A 19,596-nucleotide genomic window follows, 5' to 3' on the forward strand; every position below is an offset into this window, starting at 1 on the left:
AAAAAAAAAAAAAAAAACATTATTCCTTTAATTTGAAGTAATCTCTGTTAATATTTGCTTTCCAATAACCAAAATTATAAAAATTATCAATATCATAATTCTATCAAAAAACACAGAATTATCATTTTAACAAAATATCAAGTTAATTTATTTTAATTATACGACTCCTAAAGTTAGTACAACTTCATATTATTCCAATTACAAGAAAAATGAATTTCACAATTCTTATGTTTTACTTTAAAATTAATTTTTTTACATAACTAACAACTGCTTTTCACTAATATATGCTGTCATGCATTTAGCAATTGCCTCTTTGTAGTTATCAAATGGTATTAATTTGCAGACAGGTGGCCTCAGCAATCCTTTCTTTACCAGATCACATAAATAATCTAACATCTTCTTTCTTTCTGGGCTATCATGGTTAAATTTATTCCACTGTGTCATCCAGTAACCACAGACCCTAATATCTTTAAATATAAGTGCACTTGTTGGAACAGTTACTGGTTGTCGTGACATTCCACCATAAGTAACAAGGGTACCCTGGAAAGACAGGTGACGAAGCATATCTAATGCATTTTTTCCTCCAATACAATTTAAAGCTAACTTTGGACGAGGGACCACTTTGAAGACATCCTCCATTTTTGTGCTAAAAAAACAAAAAATACAATACGTAAAATTTATTTTTTCAAAAAATGTGAATTAACCATGCCTTTTTAATTACTGCTACATTTCTGTCATAAGGTAATTAAACTGATTAATTCATTCTTTAATTACAGTATAATTTTAACTTATTCATTTTAAATTATTTCATTTCATTCATATGCCAAACAACATGATGTTGCCAATATATTTTGCTATGTGAGACTAAGTTATTTGTTTGAAACTTCAAGGTTGTTATTGTTGTTGTTATTTGGTTTTTAGGAGCATTAGCAACTAAGGCCATATTGCTCCGGGATATGCGGTGGTCATTCCCTGAATGACCTTTCCGCATCCTCCGTATTTGGTGGTGACGGGCTCGAACCCCAGTCTAATCAAGAAGCGTATGCTACGCACTGCTGCTCCTTCCCACCTGGCTACGGAGGCGCCGAAACTTCAAGGTATGTCTGTCAATAGTCTCATAGTCTAATTTTGTTGTTTTAAAAAAATAACATCCTTTGATTGTGATATTTCTCTAGCCATTAAAATGCTGAACCGGCAGTAATCTACTCTTGATGGAAAATAGAATTACAAATGGAAACCCATTTTCTAAAGCAATTTGCTTTTCAACAAGACTATTTTAAATTTAGTAACTGCTATGTTTTAGTTTGAAGCAGTGGTTTTGTTGGAACAAAAACCACCACCTCAAAATGAAACTGTTTATTCAAGAAATGAATGTATAGGGTTCCAGAAATCCACTTGTCACAGGTGAGTAACTGAGTAACTTCTGACTGTTGGCAATTGATTTTTAGTTTCATATACAGTGAATTTAGCAGACAACTTTTTTTAAAAATTAGCAAACAATTTTGTGGGTGTACTTTAAGACTAACAGTAAAGGCAAGCTAAAGGAAATAGTAAAGGAAATAGTCATGATATAGTTTTATTACTTTATATGTAACTGATAAATTAGGTTGTTCCATTTATATATATAGTGATGGCCGTTGTGTGATTGTGTAGTGGTTCTGCCACTTGTCATCGTTTGTGTGAAGATGTCTAGATTTGGGTCCCATCAACGACTGGAGGATTTTCTAAAGGTCTCTTCAATCGAGGCTAAAGTTATATGATCTCAGGCTAAAGAAGTAGGGTTTCATGAGTTATTTTGGCATTTTCAGCCTGCACAACATGCAAATCAGCCTGTGAACACACTTGTACAGATTTTTTTTTTTTTTTTTTTTTTTTTTTTTTTTTAAGTGAAATGATGTCCAAAATTGAGTAATATTGTGTTTACAAGTTTGGCCATAAGAGGCAAGGTATTTTCGTGACAGTATTTTGTAAGAAGGATTATTTACAGAGAAAATGTATAGCGTGAAAATAATGGAATTTCAGGGGCCACAAACAGTTATAACAAGTATTAAAACTTTTGAGTGTAAAGTTATATCCAGAAATAACTGAAATTAGTAAAGAATATTTGTTAACAAAAAGATATACTAAGACAATTTTTGGGCTAAAGCTATGGAAAGTTCCAAACTATGGAAAGACTCACTAAATAGACAAGTTAGTGCATCATATTGGTACATAGTGAACCACCAAAGTAAGTAAAAAGGTATTGTTTTTTGTTATATTTTATAATGTGAAAACCTTCACAACAAGTTGCCCCGATATTGTACTACCTTGAATAAGCAATGCTTCACCAACGGAAGAAGACTAATGATACTTATTTTTGGTGGATACTTACTAAATGCTCAGTATTAGATCATCTTTATACTCCTGGTATCTATTATTATTTTCAGCACTGTGAGAAGCATGTATCTGTTGTAAAATAAGTTGGTATTTATGCCGCTGTAGGAGAGAAAGGTATATATACATATATATATATATCTGTAATTTTTCTCTGTATATAATACAGAATTCCTATAAAATCTCATGTGGTGCGAAACTATTATACGGGACCAGGGGGGATTATGTTGCAAGAACTAACAAAAATACACCATTCTAGATTTTGTGTATCTTCTGCTCTCTTTAAAAAATCATTAATATGGGTTTGTTTGTTTTTGCTTGATAGATCTTTGTAATTTCATCAAATGGAACTAGCATTTTTGAAGCTCCCTTTTGAACTTTGGGCTCCTTGCAGTTGAAGAATCTGAATTCAAAAAATAAGATCCTAATTGCTCGGATAACTTAATGCCTTTCCGTAAATTTTTTTTGTGTAAAATTTGAAAGTTCAGAATTTATCTGTGCTATCATCCCCTGAATTTATTTGATTTTCTTCCAATGCCATTTCCACCAAATCTGCTTTGCCAGCCTCTTTTTCTACCAGTAATTCTTGAACGTCTTCAGTAATCATATCTTTTTTTTTATGAGCATCAGTGACTAAGACTGCATTGCTCTGTGTGTTCAAATTGCGTGTGTTCTGAGATCAATTTTCTATTTTTCTAGATGAAAAACCAGAGTTACCGGAAGAAAAAACCACGCTAGCCTCATCTGAGACCGAATAACTTAGCCACATTGTGAAAAAGACCTATAAAAATTCTTCCCATCACCGACGGGATTCAAACTTAGGTCTTTTCCACCCAGTGTGGGGATAACGGCAATTCTACTAACTGTGCTACTCACGAGGTCCTCAGTAGTCATATCATTAAAACCTTCCCTTCCTACCAACTTAGCAAGTTCTACTATCACACGGATTCCGCTTTCTGCTGGCTCGACCATATTTCCTGAATGAACTGACTCTGGCCAAACATTTTTCCAACATGCATTTAATGTTGGCAATTTTACTTCGAGTGATAAGGCTATCATTCTGATACATACCACAATTTAAAAAAACGTTTTCATACCTCCATCACTTCAATTTTCCATCAATTCAATTCGGAATTAATTTTTTCCAAAATCCATTGTGGCGATTTTCTGACGTAATGAGTTTCAAAAGTAGATATAATGCCTTGATCTAATTAAAGAAGTTGTACTAGGTGGTAGGAACATTACTTCAACGTTTGGATGATTTAAATCTTTTGGATGACCTGGCACATTATCCAATAGTAATAAAACTTTGAAATCTAGATATTTTTTTTTTTTTTTTTTTTGCATAATGATTAGTGAGACAAAAGCAGGGATTCACAAAAAAGAATAGTGTTCAAAAATTACATCCAACATAATAGCAGAGTTTTTCCCTGTTACAAAAGCTCAAAAATAGCGTGTTATATAAGTACCACGTTGTTAGCATTAGCATTAGTAGAGGCATTTGATGCAAGAAAGCAAGCTTATGCAGCATCAGCCAAAAAAAAAAAAAAAAAAAAGTAACATAAATAAATAAAAATAACCACTTCCACTTCACCCCTCTGTTCGTTCGAAATACCTGTCCAGCTGAGCCTTAAACTTATTTAGGCTATCAACTTCCACGACAAGGGATGGAAGTCTGTTCCACCCACCAACCACCCGCTGGCTAAAGGCAAATTTCCGCACATCTATCCTACATCTGTCTTTCCTCAATTTGAATTTATGCCCTCTCAGGTGATTTTTCTGAGCTAGAGGAAGAATCCCATCAGCATTGAGCATGCTCAAACCATTCAAGGCTTTGTACACCTCTATCAGATCACCCCGCTGGTGCCTAGTTTCCAGACACTGTAATTTGCAAAACTTAAGCCTTTCTTCGTAAGAGAACCCCTTTGTCCCATTCACCAATCTAGTTGCCCTTCTCTGTACTCGTTCCAGCAGCTCTACATCCTTCCTGAAATGAGGCCTCCAGGCCTGTATACAGTACTCTAGGTGTGGCCTGACCATTGCCTTATACAAGGGAATAATCACCTCCTTATCCCTGCTAGAAAAATTCCTATATATCATTGACAATACACCATGAGCTACTCTTGCAGCTCGTCTGCACTGCTCAGAGAACTTCATATCTGCCTGCACCACCACCCCCAGGTCCCTTTCATTCTCTACCACTGTCAGTGTAGTACCACAGAGTTGATACGTTGCTCTGGGGTTGCTGTTTCCCATATGTAGTACTTTACATTTGTCAATGTTAAACTTCATTTGCCACCTCGAAGCCCATCTGCTCAACCTTTCCAAATCCTGTTGCAGCAGCATAGTGTCAGTAGTGTCCTTGACAACCCTGCCAACCTTCGTATCGTCTGCAAACTTGGACATTAAGCCTGATATACCATCATCAATATCATTTATAAATACAGAAAACAATAAAGGCCCCAAAACTGAACCCTGAGGGACTCCACTAATAACATTAGTCCACGATGAGCAGTGTCCATTGATTACCACTCTCTGTCTTCTCCCCCTCAACCACCCCTTTATCCATAGCAGCAACTTGCCTCCAATGCCACACTGCTCCAATTTGTGCAGCAGTCTTCCATGTGCAACAGTATCAAAAGCCTTTCTAAGATCCAAGTATATAATATCAAAGTTATTCCCTGCATCCAGTTCTTTTGTGACTGCATCATAGTATCCAATCAAATTGGTCAGGCAAGACTTCCCCTTAACAAAACCATGCTGTGTCCTAGCTATAACTGAAGTCTTGTCTAGATGATCCTGCAGTGCTTCTTTCACCAGTGCCTCCATTAATTTTCCGGGAACAGAAGTTAAACTCACAGGTCTATAATTACTTGTGTCAGCCTTTGATCCCCCTTTGTGAATTGGGGTCACATTTGCACATCTCCAGTCAATGGGTACCTCCCCTGAGTCCAAGGAACCTCTCATAATTATGGCTAAGGGTTTGCTTACCTCCTTTGCTGCCTCCTTTAATATAACTGGATAGATCCCATCCACCCCAGGTGCCTTTCTTGTGTTTATCTTCAACAATTTCTCCTCCACTTTGCTCTCAGTTATTACAAGATTCTCTAGCTTACTGCTAGAGTTGAATACACCTCTGGCATTCCCCTCGCTGAATAACTCCTCATGTGTGAATGTCGATGCAAAATATTCATTTAGTTTGTTAGCTACCCGAGCAGGGTCATCAACAGTTGACCCATCGATCTCAAGTGGACCAATCTGATTCATCCCCTTCCTTCTAGAGTTTACATAAGTAAAGAACTCTTTGCTGTTTTTCTTCGCATCCCTTGCCAAGGATCTCTCGTAATCTGCCTTCGCCTGCCTAACCTCCTTTGTAACTTGGTTACAGATCAACTTGTATCTATCATAGGCGTCCGTGTCACGTGTTAATTTGTATGTATCCCATGCATTTTTCTTCTCTGCCATATGCCTCATTAGTTCATCTGACAACCATTTAGGCCTAAACCTTGAACAATATTTCTTAGTTGGTATGTAAAGCCTAGTAGCTTCCACGATAAGTTCTTTGAATGCTTCCCATTTTGAATTTGCTGTTGGCAATATCATCAGTTGATCCCACTGTATAGAATTTAAATACTGTCTCAGTCCATTGTAGTCGCCTTTACGAAAGCAATACCCCTTCCCTTTACCCCTAATGGTAGTTACCTCTTTGAGTAACTCCCACTTCAGCACACTGTGATCACTGCCACCAAGTGGTTAATTTATCTGCAGATTCTTAATGCATGAAGAATCACTACTGATAATCAAATCAAGAGTATTACTCCCTCTAGTTGCCTCCCGAACATGCTGATGTAGAAAACAATCATCCAATAAATCCACAAAAGCCTTGCTACTGTGTGAGTGACCAGCCCCCAAATTCCAGTCAATATCTGGGAAATTAAAATCCCCCATTATAAGACTCTCTGATTTACTGGCCCACTCTATTTCTCCGAACAGTTTCTTATTATACTCATCAGAGTCATTAGGCCTATAGCACACTCCTACTCTCAATTTTGATCTCCCAATGCTTATGTCACACCAAACTGACTCGACACTGCACTGTCCAGCGATGTCGACTGGCTTCACTTCCTTGGATTTTATGTGTTTTTTAACTAATAGCATAACCCCTCCTCCCTTCCTATCCTGTCTATCCTTTCTGTAGACATTGTACTCCCCAAATTCCAGTTCTGCATTTCTTATATCTGTGTGACACCACGTCTCTGAAATCCCCACAATATCTGCCTTTGATGTTTTGAGCAATACCTCAAATTCATCAAATTTATTTACTAAACTCCTAGCATTGGTGTACACACAAGTATACATGCACCTGTTCTTTTTCTTAGCTACCCTAACACAACCCATGTGTTTACTTGTACCCCAATGATTCCCAGCAGTCTCTGAAATATCCTGCATCTTATTTTCCAGGCTGCGGCTCATTCCAATAGAAGCAGTGCAAGAATCACTTTCACCTCTGCCAGTGGCTACTGTTAATCTATTAGTCCTTGTATCCCCCCAATCTAGCAGTTTTCCGACCCACCTAACATTGCCTCGATAGCATCAGCAAACATTCTTGCACCCTTTCTATTTAAGTGTATCCCATCCCTGTAGAAGCAGTCTCTCCTGTTAACAAGTACAGACCAGGCTGAAAAAAATTCTACCCCTTGAGCCCTGCACAATCTTTCCAGGGCCGAATTGAATGACAGGGCTCTCATCATATACTTGTGCGACGAATGCCACACTTTATCAGTCGCTTTAGAGCGAAACAATGTTATAGAAGTACCGTGTTATACGGGGGTTGCCTGTGTATATATATATATATATATATATATACTAAGGAAAAAAGGTGTCCAGGCAGGCTCAGTGGTTGTATTTTTTGTAGAGATGCTACTAGTATCTATTTCTCATTCAGAAAGGAGATCTTGCAGTCTAATTCTAATTGGCTGATTCTCATTTGGATTGTGATCATACAGTCGGTCCTCGTATAACACGTGTTTGCAATACACGAATTCGATCATACACGATTTATAAATAGGGGACCGTTATCTTATATAACACGAACCGAATTCGCTTATACACGATTCGCCTTTGTGTTTACAAGAAATGGCAGTCGAACGCGGAATCACCCCAACCGAACGCAACACGATAGGAATGAAGAAGATTCTGAAAATGTATTTATGTATTTTATATCAGTGAAGGGGAAACACATTTCACCATAATAACGTAAAAACCAACACAATTCCAGCTATTGATATAATCGCAAATGCAATTAGATGGAGTTTACTACCAGTTTATAACAGGTTCCACTAGCAGAAACGCAACTGGAAATTGTTTTTATTGTTTTATGGTAGTAACCTCCAAAAATGTGCTTTAGTAAAATGCGAGGTGTTAATTAATAGTGTATCTCGGCCTTTACGGTGTTATTTATTCAGTTGCTACACGCGCGCAGCTTTGTTTATGTGTATCAAGCGTGCTTCCTCGTTTTGTAATTGTGCTTTATTCCCTAAAAATTAGTAAAATACTTAAAAGGTGTGAAAAGGAAGCGTCCTGGCTAAGACACTGCAGATTCAGAGAGAAGAAAAAAAAGCAATATCGATAAACAGAGGCGGACTGGGTCAAAAATTCTTACCCGGGAAAATTTATAGTGGCCTCATACTACGGTTTATGGTCAAAATCACATCGGCCTCCGGCCCACCGTGGTTTCCCCCGTAAGGCTTATGGCCAGTCCGCTTCTGTCAATAGAGAAAAAATATGAAATTGTGAAACGCTTTGAGCGAAATGAAAGACCATGTGATATTGCACGTGCTACAGACCTAAATGAGGCAACGCCGAGAATTACAAAGAATGCGGAGAAAATAAAAACAACTTCCATAGTGGGAACAACTCAAAGTGTAATTAAAATCCATTAGATTAAGACACAAAGAATTGGAAGAGATGGAACGGCTGTCATCTCTTTGGATAGAAAATCAAACAAAAAGCAAGTTTGCTTACGATAGAAGCAAAAGCATTAGCAATATTTTATTACGACTTACGTATTATAATTTATACTTACGTATTATAAAATACGTAAGTATTTTATTACGACTATTTTATTTAATATAATAAATTTTTTACGAATAAAATACATATTTTATTCGTAAAAAATACTTTTTTAGTATTAAAAAATACTAAAAATACTTTATTATAATATAATATTATTTTTATTACGTATTTTAATCGTTATAAAATACGTAAGTATTTTATAACGATTAAAATTACCCGATTATTTATTGTGTTTGGTAATGTTTTGGTTCCAAATGTGTGTTCAATCTTGGGTGGTCGGCACCTAACCCTACTTTTCCCATAGGGCCTGTTGTTTATATTGCACGATTTTGCATTGCACGAGGATTTCTAGGAACGCAACTATCGTGCTATACGAGGACAGACTGTATTTAATACACCACTGTGGATAAAATAATATTTTCCAGTCTGGGGAGACTCTAAATTTAATGCAATTTATAAGAATCAAACAGCAGTTTCCTTCAAATGTGTAATGAATATTCCATTGCTTCAGCATATGAACTATACACTGTTATGCGGTTGGTGTGAATCATTGTGTAGTGTAGTGTAGTGTGCATTAAGTTGGTATGTTGTTCCTCTGGCAACTAGGCCACAGGGCCCCCCCCATTGCTTGTAGAACAACATGAGGACCAGGTCGTACAGTTTAAAGTTTTCTAGCTGGGTTGAACCATGGCATGGCCAAAATTTCCAGGGAGGACACCCTACAAAAAAAAAAAAAACACACATGCACACAGAAGTTTTTGTTGGAAAGGAGCACTGGGAAGATAGTTTGAGTAGGAAAGTACAGGTGAAGGTAAAGAAGGTGGATGGCAGAGAAACTTCCACTTGGAATGCAGAAGTTAAAAGGGATAGAAGAACCCTGTTGTGAGAGACCAGTAAAGGTTGGTGCTTGAGGCTGTCGCAGACATTCCCTCAGATATGCCAGACAAGCTGTGCTTGCTACCCGAGAGTCTAAAACACTGATAGAACTGATATTCGGGTGACACTCAAGTGGACCTAATTTCGGCGAAGTCCGGATAGTCTGTGACAGCCAAATCCTCTGCTTGCACCTTCATGATGGTGGGACTGTTAGTAATCCTGGGTACCCCTATGCACAAGCACAGTGTGGGTGACCACCCAGGTATAAACCAATGTAAGCAGGGGTCGAGGTGTGGTGCCCACACCACACAGAGGAATGCCACCCCTCTGTGTTACTAGGCAATACTAGGTGGTAGTTGCCTCTCATCAACTGATGCAATACCACCACTTTGCTTATTGGAGGCTTGAAGTGGTGGAACCCATGTTTAGTCTCCAGAGCAAAGTTTCGGTCAACTCTCACCCATCTCTTCCATCATGCAGTATGACTGATGTCCTTTGAGGTTATGATGAACACCTTGGGGAGATCCAAACTTCCTTACATTTCGAGGGTACAGCTCTAAAACTGTGTTTGAAGGCTAGCCGCTAGATACTCCACCGGACTGGACCTATTGGTAACTCTCTAGGAAGATTCTGGATCACCTAGTTTATAATCTGCAGAGTAGAGGCAGCAAGACAATGCTTGACAATGCCCCTATCCCTGCTGTATGCAGGGATAGGGGCATTGTCAAGGATCTGGGTATATTCTTACTATGTGTACGCCATATCCAAAAATTTCATTACTTCATACAGCATGTCCCCCCCCCACTTTTTCTTACTATTTAAGACACCATGAATTGTCAAACTAATTGAGCAAACGTATCTACAAAAAGATCTAAACCTCCTAAACACTTCCTTGTTCATTTCGCAAATATACATGGTCTCAGTTCTAATCTCAATGATGTCCATTTCAACTTACAGTCTGCTAAACTCCATGTACTTTTTTCAGACAGAATCTCAGTTATTGGTTGATTCAACCACTGCTCATCTCAGTTGTCCAAATTATTCTCTGTATGATTACTTTTACCTCAAAGGTGGTACTTGTGCATATTTCTGTTCCGATATTCCGTCAGACATGGAAATTTGGAATCTCCTCTTTTCGATCTTCTCTGGCTTTGCAATCTCTCTACCTCGTTCTGTAAAATTCATTTGTTGTCTCTACCGTTTTGCCAACTCCAGTAATAACTTGGAGCTCTTTGACTTCCTCTCTTTACACCTTGACTTTCTCCAGTCCAACTTTCCTAACAGTGAGGTTATTTTCCTTGGTGATTTTGTTTGATGTTCACAACTCCAGCTGGCTTCCATTTTCTAGTCACACAGACCCAGCTGCTCAAGGTGCTGAGGCTTTGCAATTACTAATGACCTCACACAGATTGTTCGTTTACTTACCAGAATACTGGACAATCATAACCATACTACCAACACACTTGATCTTTTTCTCACAAACAACCCTTCTAAGTACACAGTCGAAGTAAGTGGTCCTTTGGGCACATCAGATCACAACTTGGTGACTGTCTCTTCTCCAATGGAACCTTTATCTCATGGGTATTCCCAATCTCATGTTTGGCATTACAAGAATGCAAAATGGGATGACCTGGGAGATTTCTTTTACCCTGGTCAGATTACTGTTTCAAAACTTTTGATGTCAACGTTTGCTCAGATCATGTCAGTGAAATTATTCTTGTAGGAATGGAATCCTTTATTCCACATTCCACTATAAAATCTCGTCCTTTATCTAAACCTTGGTTTTTCGATAAATGTGCTAAGGCTGTTCAAGAGAAGAATGTTGCATAACGTAATTGTCTTGTTTCCAATTCTTCAGTTTCATTTTCTGCCAAAGCTCGCAACAATTGTAAAGCAGTTATTAATAAGTCCAAACTATCTTTTGAACAGGCTAAGAGTAGAAAACTTGCTTCTTGCCCTAATTGTAGCCAAGCATTCTGGTCTCTTGCCAAAGCTATTGGCTGTAACTTTTGCCCATCTCTGCTCACACCTCTGTCAACACCAGATGTTTCTATTGTCACTTCAGCCAAGGATAAAGCTGACCTGCTAGAATCCCATTTTCCTTCTAACTGATGTATTAATAATCTTGGTAAAACACCTCCCGCCATTCCCAACACACTGCATTCAATGCCTCCTGTGGTCTTCCATCAAAAGGATGTCAGAAGGATTTTGACAAATCTCGATGCTAAAAAAGCTGCCCAAGGCCCTGTGGTATTTCTCCACTTGTTCTCAGATCTGTGCTCCTGAACTTACACCTATTCTTTGCTCCCCCTTTTCACTTTCTTATTCTAAAGGTGTTTTTTGTTCTGCTTGGAAATTTGCTCATATCCAGCCAGTTCCTAAAAAAGGTGACAAATCCCTCCCATCCAATTTTTGTCCCGTTGCAATTACTTCTACTCTTTCTAAAGTAATGGAGAAATCAATTAACTGCTAACTCTTAAAAACTACCTAGAATCCTTCTGTCTGATCAATGATCACCAGTATGGATTCTGTCAGTGTCGATCCATTGGTGATTTTCTGGCTTATGTTACCCATTTATGGATAAATTTAATGGAAAAGTTCGGTGAAACACAAGAAGTTGCTGTTGACATTTCAAAGGCTTTTGATCGTGTTTGGCATAAAGGTCTTTTAAACAAGCTTCCATCTTATGGTTTTCCAACTGTTTTTTATAATTGGTTATCCAGTTTTCTCTCTGATCGCTCACTGAGGGTGATGGTAGATGGCTCTTTGTCTTCTGACTCCTCCACTAATGCTGGTGTCCCCCAAGGTTCAGTTCTTTCCCCTACTCTTTTCCTCTTGTATATTAATGACATTCTTCCATTGACTGTAAATGCTATCCATAGTTTTGCTGATGAAAGCACATTTCATTCCACTTTCCAGTTTGAGAAACCTTGCCCTGCTCAATCAGCTTCAACTTCTCGAATATTCACTACCAGTTCCTTAAATGCTGATCTCTAGGTAATTCTCCAGTGTGGCAAAGACAACTTAGTTAATTTCAATCCTTCTAAAACTCATTTCTGTCTTATATCTCGCAAAAAATGATCCGTGTGCTCCTATGCTTTTCTTTGCTGACACTCAGATTTCTAGGCAAGACAATATATTTCTTTTGGGGATTACCTTGACTTCTAATCTCTCTTGGCACAAGCACATTACAAATATTGCTTCCTTTGCATCTAAAATACTCGGTTTTCTTTTTCTCTCGGCGTTACTTTTCTTGCAAACAGCTGTTCACTCTTCAAATCGCAAATGTACCCTACCATGGAATATTGTTTCCACTTATGGGGCGGTGCCCTCAAAACCTCTCTCAGGCTTCGAGATTCCATTCAGAAGAGGGCAGTTAGGTTAATTAATTACTCCTCTGTAACAGAGTCTCTCCACTTGTGGAATGTGGCCTTGCTGTGACTCATTAGGAAGCCTGGCAAACCCCCAGGAGATCTGGGCTCCCTTAGACCAATTGCACTCTTGGAAAATGGTACTTCCATTTGAACAAAGGCACAATACTAATGCGTCACTCCCGCAAGCACTGAAATGAAGAGTCTAAACGAGGCAAGTTTCAAAATTTTCACGAAAGAAATTTATTTATTTACTTGCAATTTTTCCCCCCCCAATTAAATCTGTTGTATTTTCAAAATTATATAAAAGCTAAATTTGGTAAAGCTGCTTTTTGGAGAACATTTGATCGCAAATTTAATGGGAATAAAGAAGCAAAAAACTTTCTACAATTGAAATTTGATGCAATATTCAGCGAATCTGTTCTGGTGGGTAACCATCAATAAGGCACGTTCCATAACTTGCCTGGTGAGCAAGATAGATGGAATGTAGAAATGTTGAGCATTTTCTTTTACGCTATCGCTCCGACTCACTCAGTCGTAAATGAGTACACCTGCCATGATACGGGTGGGAAGATAAAATGTACCCCTCCTAGATTTGAGCCACTTGCCCATGAGATCCGTACCTAAACATAAAATAAAATAAAAAACATGTTTAAAACAAAGCAGTTGAACAATCCAGACAAACAAACAACCAAAAGAAAATGTGCGTAACAAAAAACTATATTCGAGGGCTCAGAAAATATTCGAATCCAGTTTTAGAAGCTCGGTTTCGGTTTTAACAACTCAATATGAAAACCGATTTAACCGGTTTTATAAAACCAGTTTGCAAGCCCTAGTTGCCAGAAATCAAGCTTTACATCATATAAAAATGCAGATCACTGCCTTTGGCCAGAGGTCAAAATTTGAAGTTGCATGGGGGTGGGGAAACAGTGTTCACTTTCTAAGTTTAAATGATGTAGATTTTTGATGACGATGACTGCCAGTTTTCATTACAAGCAATCAATAAAAAGGCATAAATTAAATATAAATTTTTAACAAACTGCCTAATCATGTCATAGTATTCCTATAATCTTAAAGGAGGCGGCAAGTGAATGCACTGAACCATTGAGGCTAATTATGAAGGCATCACTGGACTCAGGAGTGATTCCATTGGATTGGAAAAGTGCCAATGTATCTCCAATACATAAGGATGGTTCTAAGATTGAAGTGGGAAATTACCGGCCGGTTAGTCTAACTTCAGTAGTAGAGATAATTATAGAGACAATGATCAAAGTTGGAATTCAGGATCATTTAGATAGAAATGGAATTCTGAAGGATACTCAGTGGGAAAATCATGTTTAACTAATCTGGTTAGCTATTTTGCAGGGTCACTCAAGAGATGGACTTTGGGAATAATTTTGACATTGTTTATTTGAATTTCGGCAAAGCATTTGACTCAGTCCCACATAAGCGGTTACTTCATAAGCTGAAGCAGGTTGGAATCACAGGGAAAACTTAGATGGATAGCAGGGCAGGAGGCAGAGGATTGTGATAAATGGTTGTTATTCTCAGTGGTGAGCTGTAGTGGGCTCGCGAGAGCCCATTATTTTTTTTTTTTGAAAATTTGGAAGGCCATTGTTGAAATGATCATTTATTTTACAAATAAAATCCTGAATACAATTATTGAATATCCAGAGCCGAAACTACGGTGGGCATTCCCAGCATTTTAATGGTGCAAATAGTTATGTATTTTAAGATTGCTTCATTTTTGATTTAATTACAGTCCGACCTCTGTTTAATGAACTTCTTCACAGCAATTTTTTATGATTCCCCTTGGTAATTACATTTAAAATAGTTTCCGCTGAACGAAGAAAATTTCCATGTACCGAACAGGTTAGGAGAGACAACTTTGTACGTATTGTTCTCACCTCTGGCCTTTAGGCAATTTAGGTAATTAGAAAGTGCGAATTAAGGGTGAAAGGGATTACCGTTTCACAATGTTAGTGGTGTTCGTAAAACCTATGCAGTCACATACCGAGAAGTCGCACTAGTCAATATGCATTCCATAGCCAGTCAAAGGATGATTAAGAAGATTCTCAACATGGATTATAGCTTCTGGTCAACCTGTGTTGTGGTTCCCTTTACCCAACAAACGGGCATATATTTTTTGTGAGTGATCCATGCCTTTCAGTAAATTTCTCCTGTCTATGTTTACATGGTCACAGTAGCTGAATATCCGTGTGATTCCAACATTTTGTACTGTATTCAAAGAACTAGTGACAGTACCAAAGTGGAGGGGGGAGGGGATTGAGGCAACTAAGATATTATACAAACTTTACAAAGATGAAATGTTGGCAGATTTTGAAACTTTGTCGAGCCTTTCACTATGTAGAAAATGTTCTAAAATATAATGGTATACAGGCAATAATTAAAAAAAAAAAAAAAAAAAACTGTATCACCAACCTACCAAAAACCTAGCACGAATTAAGGATGATTGCTAAAGAACTTGATGTAGAAACTATAAAGATCGGTTGTGTGTTTGGGGCACACGACCGATCTTTAAGCAGCTTGTAGCAATTGTGGGTTAAATGAATTATCCCGCTTTGTGCAAACATTTTGAACCAAAAGTTAAATATTCCAGATTATTAAATTGACTTTTAAATTTGGAATTTCTTAACCATATAGCATTAATGATCAACATCTTTCAGGGGCTCTCTTACCTTTCAGAAGCTTTACAGAATGACAATGGTAAAAACATAAAAATTAATTATTTGAACTATCAATGCTATTGCTAAATTGAAAAATTCTGAAGGAAATTATAAAGCTAAATTTGAGAGCATGTTGAAGTGGAAAGAATTTGAAGGAATCAAAATCGAAAGTAAAAAAATTACCTCATGACAAGTTATTAAATGCATTGTTTTATCCTTAAAGGATTAGTTATTAATGCAACAGGGTGATCTTATATTAAATAAAGAAAATAACAACACCATTGAAAGAAATTTTAAACACATGCTACCCGAAATCGTGGAATATGAAATAACTTTCGTCTCGGTGGCAAGATGGTGACAGCAAAAACCAAATAAGATATTTAAATTTTCTGATAAAATATGAAATAAAAATTAATGATTTTAGAGATTTTGTCAAAGCCAGTAATATCTTTGAAACCATTCCGATTAGTAGTGCTGAAGCTGAGCGAGCTTTCAGCGTAATGAATATTATTTGAATGAATGAATGAATAATGTTGACAATTAAATACGTTGCAGATTATGATGACGTTGATGATTATGATGAAATGGAAAACCATTGCTTCAATTTTATCCGGATCGTTACGTCAAATCATTCGTCTATAATCATTGCTCAGCTATTGAGCAAAGCAGAAGATCAACAATAAATATTAATAAAGAAGTAAATTGGCAATTTTTAGAATAAATTCTTATTGAATATTTGTGAAATAATTATTTTTCATGTAATCTGTTTTTTTTTGTGTACTTTTTCTAGAAAGTTTGTTTTTTATGTAATATTTGTTTTTATATTGTGGAATGTTTTGTGATAGTTTTTATGTTATTTGTGATATAGGAAATATACATGTTATTTTTTATTCACAATATTAAAATTTTATCATGAAAAAAAAATGTATCCATTATATTTCCCTAGTTGCTAAAAAAAATTTGCATGTGTGCCAAGCACGCGCGGTAGATGGTTTATGTGAAAAATCCTTCGCATTTCTTTTAGGTAGTTTGATTTCTATATATCGATTATGAAATAAAAGAGCTTTTTTATTGTAAATATTTTATTGATCATTCAGATTTTCATAATTTCTAGAGGACAAGATACAATGGATTTATGATAACTAAAGAAAGAGATGTATACTTGCGAGTGCAACGAATCTAAATATCTCTGTAAAATAGTACCGATTGATGTACCGACCTTTTAGTTGAAGCGACATATGTAACCTAACAATGAAATGTAACGAAAATGCGAGGCAAAAAAAGAAATTGTTGCAATTATACTTACTGCAGTAGTGAATTCAGGAAGCATGATTGTGACATCGTACTATTCAAAAATTCTAAAAAGTTAGAATCCAGACAGTGTCGTATCCAGTTATCATCATAAGGCGAGGCATGATGACCGGTTTTTAAGTTTATTATTATTTTTTAGATGGACCTAGGAACGTTTTACATATTCACTTATACGCATGGTTAAGGGGGTAATAAGCCACATCTGTCCCCCCCTAAATCCACCCCTGACTAGCGATATCATACTGGTCACAAAAAATGCATCACACGCTCTAATCACACTAGTACTGTGAGTGTGGGAAGCGCCTCTAGCGGAAGCCGTGGATGACATCACTTCCGTGACCGATCAGATCTATTCGGTAGGAAGTCGGAAAAACAGCGAGCCCATTGTTAAAATATTCACAGCTCACCACTGGTTATTCCTCAGATTGGATTGATGTAAGAAATGGGATTCCCCAAGGATCAGTATTAGGACCATTGTTGTTTTTGTTTTTCATAAATGACATCAATGAAGGGATAGAGGGTGTAATGTCTAAATTTGCAGATAACGTAAAGATTGGTAGAGTAATTAAGCAGAGCTTCTTCAGAATGACCTAGATAGACTTTAGAGATGGTCAGAAAAATGGCAGCTGTGCTTTAATCCAGCAAAGTGTAAGGTTGCACCTGTTATTAACCCCAATAACTTAACCCCAAAATAACTTATACACTTCGCAGAGTTGAACTAAAGTTGGTAGTGAAGGAAAGGGACTTGGGTGTTATGATATGGTTAGGGCCGCTGCAAATGGGTTGGCCAGGTAAGTATCGCTTACAGGCAGCAGTTCAGGAGGGTGCCAAAAAAAATTGACATATACAAGTTGGACCTCTGTTTAACGAACTTCTTTATAGAGAAATTTTCTGTTTAGCGATTTTTTTTAAAATTTGCCTGGGTAATTATATTTATAATAGTTTCAGTAGAACGAAGAAAATTTCCATATAACAAACGGATTACGAGAGAGAGACTACTGGGAATGCATTGTTTGCACCTCTGGCCTTCAGACAATTTAGTCAATTAGTTTTGCTGTTAAGCACAAATAAAGAGCCAAAGGGATTACCATTCTGCAACTTAGTGTTACTCTTAAAATCTAACCAGACATCTGTCCCACATACCCAGAAATCATGCTGGTCATCTGACTGGTTTTATACAATCAGATACTCAACGTGACTTCCATCATTTACCAGTATTCAACATGGCAGGCAAATAATTCATTCAAAATAAATACAGTACATGAAACTGCAGACACGTTAAGTTGCTTATCTAGATGTGTTTTATATTTTCTGTTACGTTCCTAAGAAATGCCGCGAATACCAAAAACGCGAATACTGAGTTATGGCTCCCATAGTAATAAAGGGATTCCGTTCCAAAGTATGAAATATAAAAAAAAACTAGTCTAAAATTTTGTCTATGTATGTATTCTATGTATCATCATAATATGACTATGTACATAGACAGTACATAGTGAAATGCAAGCATATGGCATCGAAATGAAAATAAGAAACAATTTAATATTAAATGTAATATTTGTTAGAAATTTCAAACAAGTCTTTCAAACCAGCGCCTTTGCTAGCTAAAAAACTTATCCTGCCAGTGCTATCACCAGTTTCGGTAAAGTGTTGATAAAGGTGTTTTGCCCTTTCACGAATGATAGTGAACTTAACGGAATTTTATTTTGAGTTTGATCTTCTATCCACAGATTTACAGCTTTATCTAGTTTTTCTAATTTAACATCACAAGTTAAGGAGCAAATTTTTGAAGCAATTAGCGCGCTTTTAAGGACACTACGACGGATTTTTCCTTCCGATTTCTTGATTGATCGTACCGTTGACTCATTGATTTTATAATGTTTTGCCACTGAGGAGACACTTTCACCATTAGAAATTGTCTAATAACTGAATTTTACTCGCTAATGTCATCACCTTCTTTGATCTTTTCACAATTCCCTTGTTATTCGTAGCCATATTTTTGTACGGGTTAAAAAGAACTTGTCCGCAATAAAGTCACTTTCTTCCGTTAACACACTCGAAAGAGTCTGTTTTACACTGGAAAACGGTAGCTTTATCACTTTTGCAAGCATATCAATTTATAAATTGATAAATTTATTCAATTTATAAGCATATAAATTAAAAGAAAACAACGAAACCTTCCATGACAAGTGCATAACACATACTGAACAAGGATTAGCAAGAAACATCCACGCTCGCGATTTAGTCACCCCTCTCCCCCCACCCATTGAGCGCTGTTTTGACCGGGAAAGATAATTTTAGCCACGCCCATGTTTTTTTTTATGGCAGAAAATGTTCACGGCGCTTTAAAATTCACATTTTGTAGGTTTCGTTTTATATTAAATCAGCGACGGCGAATACGCGAAACTGCGAATACAGATACCGCGAATAGCGGGGGTTTACTGTACTTTTAATTCCTGCATAATTTCCGCTTATCATCCAATCCATCATTCCAATTCTCCTTCTCCCAACAATTCTCTTTCCACACATCTACCCCTCAATCCCTTTCCTGTGCATGCTTTCTCTCTTCTCAATACATGTCCTATAAAGCTATTTTGTCTCTTTCTTAATTCTTTACTAATGTTCTCTCTTCTACTTTCCTCAAAATCTCATTACTCACTCTATTCACCCATTTCACCCTTTCCATTCTTTTCCACACCAAATCTTGAAAGCTTCTAGGCATCTAATCTCTTTCCCAGCGTCCATGTTTCGGAGCCATATAGTACAACAGTCCATGTTAATGTTTTCACCATTTGCTTTCTTAATTCCTTCTTGAAATTTGTTCTCAACAGTTCTTTTCTATTATAAATGCCTCTTTGCCATTGCAATTCTTGTTTTTATTTCTTTCAGGGTTTTCCCAATTTCTC

At 37.0% G+C, this 19,596-nt stretch overlaps 1 protein-coding gene across 1 annotated transcript in view; it reads right to left on the reverse strand.

Moving 5' to 3' along the window:
* Window positions 1-252: 252 nt before the first annotated feature.
* LOC150080818 (enoyl-[acyl-carrier-protein] reductase, mitochondrial) overlaps window positions 253-19,596 on the reverse strand; it is a 103,357-nt gene continuing 84,013 nt past the window's right edge. Inside the window, exon 5 of the mRNA XM_090381081.1 lies at window positions 253-646. Coding sequence (XP_090237207.1) covers window positions 253-646 — 394 coding nt within the window. The remainder of the gene's footprint in view (window positions 647-19,596) is intronic.

Source organism: Mastigoproctus giganteus, chromosome 9 (genome assembly GCF_048544385.1).
Source record: "Mastigoproctus giganteus isolate SK-2022 chromosome 9, ASM4854438v1, whole genome shotgun sequence".
Classification (NCBI taxonomy): domain Eukaryota; kingdom Metazoa; phylum Arthropoda; class Arachnida; order Uropygi; family Thelyphonidae; genus Mastigoproctus; species Mastigoproctus giganteus.